General features: G+C 38.6%; 1 protein-coding gene across 1 annotated transcript; it reads right to left on the minus strand.

Moving 5' to 3' along the window:
- Nucleotides 1-5,439: 5,439 nt before the first annotated feature.
- On the minus strand, nucleotides 5,440-8,580 carry LOC144212980 (D(1)-like dopamine receptor). The gene is made up of 2 exons (XM_077741213.1): nucleotides 8,285-8,580; nucleotides 5,440-8,144 (listed from the first exon to the last, which is right to left on the minus strand). Exon 2 carries the CDS (start codon nucleotides 7,569-7,571, stop codon nucleotides 6,204-6,206), a length of 1,368 nt encoding a protein of 455 aa, XP_077597339.1. The 5' UTR covers nucleotides 7,572-8,144; nucleotides 8,285-8,580; the 3' UTR covers nucleotides 5,440-6,203.
- Nucleotides 8,581-12,204: the final 3,624 nt, after the last annotated feature.

Below are 12,204 nucleotides of genomic sequence, written 5' to 3' on the forward strand. Positions count from 1 at the left end.
GATTCATACATATTTATTTATTTGTTATTACAGGAAGAGCCACATTAACTATATTTTGCTTAATACAATATTAAATCTGTATAGTCTTTGACATCAATTTCATGAAAGAACACCAGAAACAAGTAAATAAATATTCATAAATATTCAACGGCATCCTGCATTTTGGGCAAGAATGAAGGAGAAGATAAACAAGCATTTGCTACAGTTTTCATTTACGATAAAAGCACTTGTGTTGGTCAGAAAAGCAGAAAAGTGACAATTGGAAAAAAAATAACATCATATTCTAATGCATAATCCGCAAATCACTCTCATGTAAATACTGCCATTAGTGTGTTTTTCTGGTGTTAATTTAAAGGAGCCAGTACAACAAAATTCTGGTGCTTTACCTTTGGTCATTAAGAGAGTGAGAAGTAGTCCCTTGTTTTAAGACTGGCAGTCAAAAATTGTCGCTTTGCTTAGGTTGTCTAACGTCTGTTCTGATTGGTCGACATTTCTCTGTCACTATCTCCAAACTGGAGGGCATGTGGGATGATAAAAAGATACTTCTTACTAGAGGGGGCTGCCGTCTGACATCCCTTGTCTCCCGAATCAGGGTTGTGATGTGTGCGCGAATGACTCATCAAATTATCAAGGTGAGGCCGGGGGGCTTCAACATACAGCCGAAATATACCAAAAAAGGAATTTTCCGTTTTAGACAACATTTAAAAAATATATGCAAACAGGCAAATAAGAAAATGGCAAAGCAGGGAACTCAGAAATTCTTCTTCTTTTTGAGTTGGGTCATTTGATCTAATGTTTTAAATTTATTTTCAATAACAAAAACAATATTCTAATTTGAGAAATTGGAAATAGATGACAAATATTAACTAAATTGGGGATTGAAATAAGGTAGCACAGTAGATAACAGGAAGAAAACATACAAAAAATACACTGATTAATTCCAAAAAAAATGTCGTCATTAGAGTGGGACCTCAGAAGAGAATACATAAAAATAAATGTCATTGAAATTTGATTTTTTTTCCTTGGTAAAGTGAATCCAATTAATGTTTCTCCATTTCATTGAGTTACTGCAGTCTGACAATATGCACTAATTTACCCAATAATAGAACAAAAAAAGTGTTTTAGCTTCTTTGGAATTCCTAACAAGTGGGAAATAAAAATGTAGGATTGACAGGATTGGATAAAAACTGATTAGAATGTGAATAGATGTTGGAGGACCTCTTAGCTAAGTCAAGCAAATCAACTTCACAGTTTTACAGTCATCTGGCATTGTACAAAATGGAACAAAAACATTGAAGGTTAAATACTGCCAACTGGGAAGATAGACATTTGATGGTGAGGTAATATACCACGCACAATAATGTGGCAAAATGACGTGTTGTGTACTGCAAAACATAGAACCTGCAATAAAAACATACACAAAGATCTCCCACTGTGGATGATGGAAGGATATTTAAGATATTTCCAAGTTTTCTCTCGTGTCAGGATTTATTAGTTGTAAGTTATTAAATGAACAAAACCACACCCAAATATAAAAATAAAATCTTAATCTCTTCTAAACGTTCTACAATGGCCTCGTGTTTCTAAGTTTCTATTCACTTTAAAAAGAACTGCATTAAGATCCCCTTAACATCATCTTTAGAGCATTAACAGTTCCTCCCGAAATATCGGCAAGCTTTGAATCAGTGCCATGAAACCAAATACAGCAGAAAAAAATTGGGCCTTGTCTGTTAAATATTAACTTTAATGGTGTTAACATCTGGGAGGCAGCTAAGGGAAAAAGTGAGTGAGTAGAGTGAGAAGGAGGAAGAGAATGTTGTCCGAAGCACTTTCTCCGGCATTCTCATTCCTCCTGACACACTGTGCACGTGCTCTGATTTGGTCTGACATCAGATCCTCCAAAATCGAGGGAGATATATGAAGTAGTGGCACTCAAAAGATAATTAGGGCTGTTTGAAATTGAAATGAGCTGACAGCAAATGCCTGCTAATCCATGTTCAGACAACAGAGCAGCAAGAGAGGAGGACAAGGCAGAAAGGACAATGAGCTGCTTGTGTGCCACATATTGAACTACAAGCTCCCAACATTGCCCGCATGGACAGCATTGGATTTTCCAACACAGGAAAATCAAATGCCGCATTCAAGAACAATTGCTTTGTATCGGATGGTCTATCTCTTCCCGTGATTAGGGCAACCTTTTCAGCGAACACTAACAGACTATGTACTAACTTGTACCCAAATACTTTTGAATCAGAGAGATATATTTGAGCTCTACTGCAAGAATACACCAATATATCAACCCCAACTTTGGTATGGCTTTAATGTGTCAATATACCTTGTTTTCTTTCATTTTGGTGCTTTGTGCGATTTTGGTGACAGTACCACATTGTTCCTCCAGAGGTGAGTCACTCATAAACTAATATTCACTGATTTCGACCGCGTTAGTTTACGTGTAAGTGAACGTCAAATGTAACTGTTCAAGAATGTTTTTTTAAAGCAAGCTGGGCAGTGGAGGCCAAAGCAACCTCTAACCCCAATCTAGGATGTTATTTAAACCAATCAAAGGGATTACATGGACAGATTAGGATTAGCTTTATAGTAAAGTGAAGGCTCCCCAGAAAGTCAAGAGTTGGCAGTGAGTTATAAAATAAAATGAACAAAACCATTCATTTATTCATTCATTTTCTGAACCACTTAAGGGACGTGGGAGGTGCTGGAGCCTATCCCAGATGACTTCAGGCACCAGGCAGAGAACATACTGAATTAGTTGTCACCCAATCGCAGGGTTGACAACCATTCATGCTAACATTCATACCTAGTAGCAATTTAGAGTGTCCAACCAGCCTACCCTACATATGGGAGGATACCAGAACACCCAGATAAAACCTGCACAAGCCCGGGGAGAACATGGAAACTCCACACAATAAGGACCCACCTGGGATCGAACACTCAACCCCAGAATTTTGAAACCGGCACTAACTACTGGCTCACATGGCCGACATAAACAAAGCCAAAAAATTTAAATACTAAATTTGTTTTCTATAATGAGCAACAGCAAAAAAATCAAAATGTTACAAGGCAATGCATGACTTGTTTTTTGTGATTATTTTTTTTTTTTATCCAAAAACATTTAAAATGACCACTTTTTATTATCAAGATATTTCAGGAAACCAAGCTCAGTTGTCATAAAGAATTACTTTTATTGTGTTAATTACTACATGAAATTAAAATTTTAAAAAATATAAAAAATTACATTAAAATGTTCTCAAATAGTCACTACTGACTTGAAAATTGTTTTGGCCTTCCTTTCATGTTCACAGTTATGCGTACAAAATTTTGCCTCAATGATTTTTGCTCGGAATTTTAACCTGAGATGTTTGTGTTTTTGCGCTTAGGTCAAAATGAAATCAATTTTAATTTGGTTTCGTACAGAAATGAATTGCAGCATTTCAATTAGAAATTTCTTTTGGCATTTTTCGGCAATTTAAATACTTTTTGCTACTGACCGTTGGGCTCGGTCTCTGTTCCTCGTAAACAGGGAGGTTCACTGTTACATCAAAATTCTAATTTATTAGGATTTTGTCTTCATAGAATCCCATACATCATTCATTAATGGTTTTTCAAATGACATTGATAAAGAACACCGTATCATTTTACATTATAACAAGGGATTATAACGGCCATCAGAACATTACTTTGAACCTGTTTTATTGAATTTAAAAGCCAATGTCAATTATCAATTGAACATTTTATGAGGAATAATGACATATTAAGCGCACTGATTGGTTGTTGTCACCAGACTGAGAACGCAGCATGTTTCCAAAATTACTGGGAGATCTCAGCACGTCTCCAGGGTCAAACCATCTAAAAAGTCTAATAGTTACACACTTTGCGAAAAGGTCAGTCACCTTGATTGTGTTTAAAATTGAGTGCACTCTTCCTTCTTCATCATGTTACAGATTTATATTGTTTCATTTAGCAGATTTTCATACATATTGGTAGTATGTATTTGTTTTTATTTCAGAAAAACTTTGAATGTGAGAAGCGAAGAATCTGAAGCAGAAAATCCACCCCTAGTTCGAGATTAAGAGAGCAAGAAACTAAATGAAGGTAGAGGCTCGAGTTTTTTAATGAAATGTGGTATCTGGAATAGTCTTCTTACTCTATATATTACGAGAAAGGATAACAGGGAAGTCGATCAATAAATTTCTGGGACATTTTTTTTAAAAAGCATTCATGGTAACAATCTGGTACCGAGTGACCATTATCACAAACATGACACTTAAAAAGATTAAAGGTAACACACCACCCATCCTCGAAACCGTTGTGGGGGTTTCTGGAGCCTAACCCAGCTGTCTTCGGGAGAAAGGCAGACTACACCCCTAGACTGATGGCCAGCCACTCACCGGGCGCACAGAAAGACAAATGACTATCCGCAGTCCTAATCATACCACCACCAGAGTATTAGTCGAGTCCACGCCTGCCCGCATCAAAGTCACATCAGTGAACCTCTACATCAGTGTTTCCCAACCTTTTTTGAGCTGCTTGCATTGAAAAAAATCACAATCAGAAAATCTTTTAACTTAAAACTATATTACTCTATTAACAGTAGTAATTCTCATCAAAGTTTTATCAGCAGGAATCTCATAAGCCTCCAAAATTATTCCAAAATCAAAATTTTCACCCTGACCTAATGTCACCAAAAGTTGATGTCTGCGGACCCCGAACAACCGCCATGTTTTTAATCATATCATTTTATGACTCCAAATATGACTTCAATCTCCTAATATTATGTTAAAAAAAAGATAGAGCTCCCATAGACTTTACATTGGCAAAAGTTGATGTCCTAGAAACCAAACAACTTCTGGGAGGTGTTAGAGAAAAATAAGCAGCAAATTGACTATTTCACAATTTGAATCTTGTAATAGTACAATCTGTAATTTAACGTTCATAATTTTTGATTTTAATCTTGTAATACTGAGTCAGCGGTAGCTGAACCGCGAAGTAGCGAGAGAACACTGTATTTCTATTTTAATCTCGTTATTTTCGTTTTCATTGTTTTCTCTGAATATTCTACTGAACATTGCGGCACAGTGGTTGGGAAACACTGATCTACACCACGAGGCGGCAAACAAATACTGACGATCTTTAATTAGAGCAATTTAAACACTGCCAATCAAAGTAAGGACATTTTGTCTTTAAAAATCTCTATTGATTATTTAGTGGTGCGATTTTCACTTTCCTTAAATGGGAGGGATGACTGCACATTACATGTCACCAAAATCGCATAACACAAAACCAATGGTAAATTTGAAACTGCAATGTAGGCACCTAGCTTCTTGTTTTTCTTCCTCGACAAATGTAAAAAAAAATCAGCATGTGTGCATTATAATTGCTGATGTGCAGTGAATCCCCCACTGTTGGCAGTCCAAACATTTTCATTGGCCCAGTACAACTTTTTTTTCAAAATTAACCTCTGTTCCTTAACACTAAGATTTCATAAAAGGGCACTAAAGTGCAGACAAATCAGTAAAAAGGGGACTTTTCCAGACAATATGGAAAGCAGCCAATAGGTAACTTTTTCAGCAAAGAACAAGAACTTTGTTAAACACAGAAAAAAATCACTGAAATTGTAATTATTAAATGACCAATTGCAAATACACACAAGTTCACTGTACATGGCTTTTTAGAGACTTTAGGCTGGTTAAATATTAACAAAATAAAATGTAAAAAAAAAAACCTCCTTTTTCCAATATAGTTACCAAATACGAGTGATTCTAACCCCGCAATACTAAATTTAAAAATCCACACTGACCTATAATCTTTTGGCTTCCTGCAAAGGTTTACTATCCAAAGAAATAAGCCCTAATCTTACTGCAATTAGGAAACATAACAAGATGTCAACAGCATTAAACAACACATTTTACTTACATTTTTCTACATTTACTCTGCGTTATGTACTGTTAAAGGTCCATCTTTTTTTGCAGAATGTAACGTACGCATCTTAAATATAGAAAACAGCATCCATGTGAATGTGTGAATGGCAGCATTCACGCGTCAGAATTTTGCAGTGTGTTTGCGAGAGATAAAGTGCCTTTTACTTGGAAACATTCAGGGTTTTTTTTATGTAGACAGTCAGAAGGTCCTGCATGAATTAACACACTCACTATATCGCTGTCAGGCAAGATGTCTTGATCGAGTATTCAACAGGACATGTTATGCTGTCCATTTTGCGTTATGGGGTTGATCTTTTCCAAAGTGATCTCCATGTCACTGTCTAAATTCCCCGATACTGCCGGGTAAAGATTGTCCAAGGCATTGTTTACTACACCTACCTCCATCTCATCCATGATGCTTCCATCCAGCTTCTGTAACTCCTCCTCCTGACATAGGATGCTGTGGGGCATCACACAACCCACCGTATGTTGTCCCTCCTTTGGAATGTGGCTTTTTGGCTGGTACGCATCGGCGTTGTTGTTGATGTTGAGGATTTCAATGTTGTTGCTACCGGGGCAGAGGCGGTGGCAGCCTAGCAGGATCGAGAAGGCTTTGCGGAAGTCGGCATTGAAGGCGTAGATGACGGGATTGAGCGACGAGTTGGCCCAGCCAAACCACACAAACACGTCGAAGGTGGTCGGGCTGATGCAATGGAAGTCATTTGCGTCGTCAGAGAGGTTGGTCTCGCAAAAGGGAACCATGCAGTTGAGGATAAAGAAGGGCATCCAGCAGCACACAAACACGCCCATGATGACTGAAAGCGTCTTCAACACTTTGGTTTCTCGCTTGAATGACATTTTGAACGAACTCTCACTTTCCATGGTGGACGTGTTGCCCATACTGCTGTGGCGGTTTTTGGCACTCTCTGCTGCCCTCTCTAGGGCAGATATTCTCCTTATCTGTTTTTGGGCGATGCGGTAGATGCGGGTGTACGTGACAATCATGATAGCCACGGGGATGTAGAAGCTGATGAGCGACGAAGAGATGGCATAAGACCGGTTGAGGCTGGAGTCGCAGTTGTCTGGTGGTAGCTCGGCTTGGTATGTTCCATTTAAATTGGCGTAGCTCGTGGTCTGAGCTTTGTGCCAGTTCAGTTGAACCGGAATGAACGAGATGAGAATGGACAGCGTCCAGGCCACGCTAATCATCAGACACGCCACTCTGGGAGTCATTTTACGCTCGTAGCGGAATGGACTGGAGATGGCCCAGTAACGGTCCACGCTGATCACGCAGAGGTTCAAGATAGAGGCGGTGGAGCACATGATGTCGAATGCCACCCAAACATTACAAAAGGTGCCGAAGGGCCAGAAACCTACTATCTCTGTTGCGGCCTTCCAAGGCATCACAAGGATGGCCACCAGAAGATCTGAGATAGCCAAGGAGATGACGAAGAAGTTGGTGACCTTGGAGCGCAGGTGCCGGAACTTGGTGACAGCAACGCACACCAGCGTGTTGCCCAGTAGCGTTGTGAAGATGAGGAGGGAGAGGAAGCAACCCGTCAGAAACCGTTTGGAGGAGTCACGCTCGAGTACCAGCTGTCTGCCGTCTTGAACCGTTGTGAAATTGTGATCCATTATTTCAGCGACACTTTATCCTGGGTGGGTGGGATTTTAGGGATCGGGGTGGGGAGGCGTGAGCCGTCACCCCATCACATCCCCCCGGCCCGCTCCAGCCACGCCAGGAAATTCTCAGGACCAAAAGGTCGGCCGTCCCCTATCCGCTTCCCCCGTCGCCCATAGGCACCAGGTCGAAACCGCCATCCTCGTTTTCGCCGTTGAAAAACTTGGAAACAGTCAACAATCGACTCACATTGGCCCAATCAGAAGCACGTCCCTCCATTACATGGTGCATTAAAAAAAATGCAACAAAAAAAGGCTGTTATTACTATACTGTCAACCTTCTGGGAAAAGTCCCCAACCAACTGTGTCGAGTCCTGGCTGCTCAGTCCAGTCATTAACCTTATATAGCACCTAGTCAATAACGGCTATCGACGGCTTTCGCAGTACATTTATCTGATTTGTTTAATGGTACTCCAGGCGTTTCCACTTGACTATATTGGGCCCCTGGATCGAAACCCACTGCTGCTGTCTGTTATATTCCTCAATGTCTTTCACTGGAGATTGGTAAAAGCCAGTCAGTGCTCCCACCTGGATAACAGTTTTAAAATAAAAAAAAGTCAGATACTTATATTATGAAAAAAAATTAAGTTGAAAGCACATGTTTTTTTGAAAGTGGCAGCCTGTCATAATCCTCCATCAAGGTCATTTTACCGAAATGACAGTCTTACCTTAAATGTTTCCTGGTATAGTTATGTAAATCCATCCATGATATAAAGATATTTGGGAGCGTGATGATGTTCTGGCTTGCATTCTTCGGCGTATATTTCAGCGTGCGCCTCGCACCCACGCGTACATTTGCGCTCCACCGTAGACAGACCTTCTTTTTAACGCTCCAATTATATTCCTTGTTCTTGTTATTCTTTGTTTATTTCTTTGTATTTTCGGCAAGGCGATCCTTTCTTGCTGTCTTGGTGTCTTGGAGGGAGTGGGATCAACTGTGGGGGCTCACCGTGAGGTGCGCGTGTCTCTCTCTCTCTCTCTCTGCTCACTGCCGCACAATCCCACCATCCATGGGGGTGAGGAGGGGGGAAGAGTATGAGTGAGGAGGTGGAGATAAGGGCAAAAACAGCACAGAGGCACCAGTGTAATCTATTCCATTTATGACAGAATTTAGCACCTCAACTTTAATCATTATGCTAGCGTGAGAAACACACCACCCAACCATACTTTTATTGGCGATGTAACGACATTTTTAATAAATAAAGGTCATGCTCGCCCTTGCAAGTTCCGGCATACTAAGTCTCTCATTATATTCATGAATATGGCATTTGTTGTGGTATTCTGACTGCCACTAAAAGGGACTGTGATGCTACAAAGGCTCAAAAAGGTCTGCAATTAACCTGGAAAATAAAATGCACAATAGCGTCGTTTAGTGGACATAAAAGGCATTAATATTTACTTGTGGTTCAGAAAATGAAAAAAATCTATATAATATATATAAACAATGTTGTGATATATATATATATATATATATATATATATATATATATATATATATATATATATATATATATATATATATATATATATATATATATATATATATATATATATATATATATATATATATATATATATATATATATATATATATATATATATATATATATATATATATATATATATATAATATATATATATATATATATATATATATATATATATATCACAACATTGTTATTTACAACAAAATCATTATAACAAAGGTATCTATTATAAACAAATAGACAACAACTACAATACCCTTACCTTTCTGACTTGAATTAGGAGCTGCTAAACCTTAACCAAATTGTTGAACACGTCCCCTTTCAATTGTTACATTTCTGAACAAAGCACGTCCTACCCAACAGCACTCTCTATCGGTCACAGGACAACTCTAACATGTCCTGATGTAATTTCTAAACTCAAAATTGTACACCTTTATGTAACATTTAGAAAGAAAACAAAATACATTTTATATATATATATATATATATATATATATATATATATATATATATATATATATATATATATATATATATATATATATATATATATATATATATATATATATATATATATATATATATATATATATATATATATATATATATATATATATATATATATATATATATATATATATATATATATATATATATAGAATCAATTGATAGATCATCAATAAAAATTCATTCATCTTCCATACCGCCCATTTTCAAAAGGGTTGAGGGGGTTGCTTGAGCCTAACACAGGTGTCTTCGGGCAAAAGGCAGACAACACTCTTGACTGGTCGCTAGTCAGTCATAGGGCACACAGAGAGACAAACGACCATATGCACTCACAATCATACTGCCACCAGTGGGAATCGAGCACACACTTGCCCACCCCAAAGACAGGCGAGTGAACCTCAATAGCACGAGGCAGCATCAGTTAATTATTATTATACATTATATTAGGTGTGCCCTAGTGAAGAGTTAATGCAGTTCTTGGATCAAGGGACATAAATGGTAGGCAGGTTGAAGACTCTAAATTGCTCCTTGGTTTGAGTGTGAGTGTGAATGGTTGTCCTTCTCCTTGAGCCCTGCGATTGGCTGTCCGACAATTCTGAGTGACCCCTTCATGGTGCCCATAATTGGCTGGGATAGCCTCCAGCACCCTCCGTGGCCCTTGTGGGGATAAGTGGTAGAGAAAAATAATTAACACCAGTTAATTATCTGCTACCATCCAATGAATTTATAGTTTAGCATTCAATTGTTTTTTGGAGGAACTTTCCCTTCGTGGATCCATTCACTCCTTCGGTTCCTGTTATGCCTATAAATTCAGTATTTTGATAGCAAACCTTTGACTTAAACTTATTTTTGTGATTTTGTAAAACCAACCTATAAGATACTGTCTATTTACAAAAGAAAATAAAAAGATAAAAGAAAACCCTTGTAGGTGAAAAATAAAGAATGCACTTTTTCTTTTAGTAGTTTCACATTGTCACAAAACACAATTTATTTTGCTGTCCATAAAAATCAGTCAAGATGTACAGTGTTCCCCCGATACTTTGCGCTTCAGTTAACGCAGACGCAGAGCTTTGCAGATTTTTTTGGGAAAAAAATACAAATATTACAATGAAACAACATATTTTACAGTTTATTTTTGTTATAACATGAATTTCACTCTCTCTACCCGTATTCTATATGTTGTACTGTATATAGGGGGTAAAAAAATGCGGGGGGGGGGGATTAAATTCAAATTAAGCATTTTGGAAGGGAAATCCCTACTTCGCGGAAATGCACTTATCGCGGGTGGTCCTGGTCCCCATTAACCGCGATAAGTGAGGGAACACTGTACTACATTGGCAGGGGAATTGAGAACAATGCTTTGAAAGCAGCTGGTAGTGAAGGACTGTGTAGATGTATGTCAATTATTGTGCATAACCTTTTAAACACAGATTATCCTATTCCAGGCTTTTGCTTATGTGTTTCTATGACGTTTCATGATTAGGCACGTGTTATGAGAAGTGTGGGTGTGTATGCGTGTGTAGTTGACTATGTTTTGTAAAAGAGTGTAATGCATGTAGACAAGCCAAGTGTAAGAAGCCTGGCAGACACAACGCCCACATTTCCCCACAGCTCGGAGCCAGGCTATGCGTGCAGCCACCCAAGTTCAAACCACGACCACACTGGATGCAAACAGAAAGCGCACACACAAGCCAGCTCACACACACAAGCAGTCATGCAGGCTAATTTATGTCTGCTCCAAAAAGCAAACAAAATACAACAGGGGTAGAATAGAATAGAGATGTGGATATGTTTTTTAGGGGAGTGTTTGATTTGATTGGAGGATGACCTTTAACAATAAGTTAGAAGAGACAATTAACTTCTGGTACTATTGAATCAAATTTCTGCAAGAATTTATGACTTTTCGTGTTGACCATTGAGTTTCACCGGCTTCGCATTGAGTAGCTTGTTTCCTTTCAATTACCGGCATTGGCCCCTAAGGGCGGTCCGGCAGCAGAGTGGTTAGCGCGTCGGCCTCACAGTGGGGAGACCTGGTTTCAAATCCAGGTTCGGACCTTTCTGTGTGAAGTTAGCATGTTCTCCCCGGGCCGTGGGTTTTCTCTGGGTACTCTGGTTTCAACCCACATTCCAAAGAGATGTATGGTAAGCTGACTCGGACACTCTAAATTGCTCCTAGTTATGAATGTATGTGAGCGTGTCCCTTTGTGCACTGCGATCGGCTGGCTACCAATTCCCCACCTAGTGGCGTGGAGTGTAAAGTGTACCCCGCCTATGGCCTGAAATCAGCTGGGATAGGCTCCAGCACCCCCTGCAATCATTTTGAGGCACATCATTCCATTAAAAGAACACTATGCACTTCAGAAAACGAGTAAATGAATAAATAAATGAATGAATAAATAATGTATCTTCTCTGAGGTGCTTTGTCTTGTGTTATTTAGCTTCCAGACATGAATACTGAGCATATTCTCTTGTTTCAACATACATGCTTCCTTAAATCATTCAGATTTCAAATCTTTGCTGAAATGAATAGGGTATTTCCTCAATCTTATCCCGTCTCCCCCTGAATTTTTAACTTTTAGAACATTTCTAAGATG

This window comes from Stigmatopora nigra, chromosome 19 (assembly GCF_051989575.1).
Source record: "Stigmatopora nigra isolate UIUO_SnigA chromosome 19, RoL_Snig_1.1, whole genome shotgun sequence".
NCBI lineage: Eukaryota > Metazoa > Chordata > Actinopteri > Syngnathiformes > Syngnathidae > Stigmatopora > Stigmatopora nigra.

Bases quoted from the DNA above. Each gene is read 5' to 3' on its own strand.
- LOC144212980 (XM_077741213.1), bottom strand. From the start codon at position 7,571: ATGGATCACAATTTCACAACGGTTCAAGACGGCAGACAGCTGGTACTC.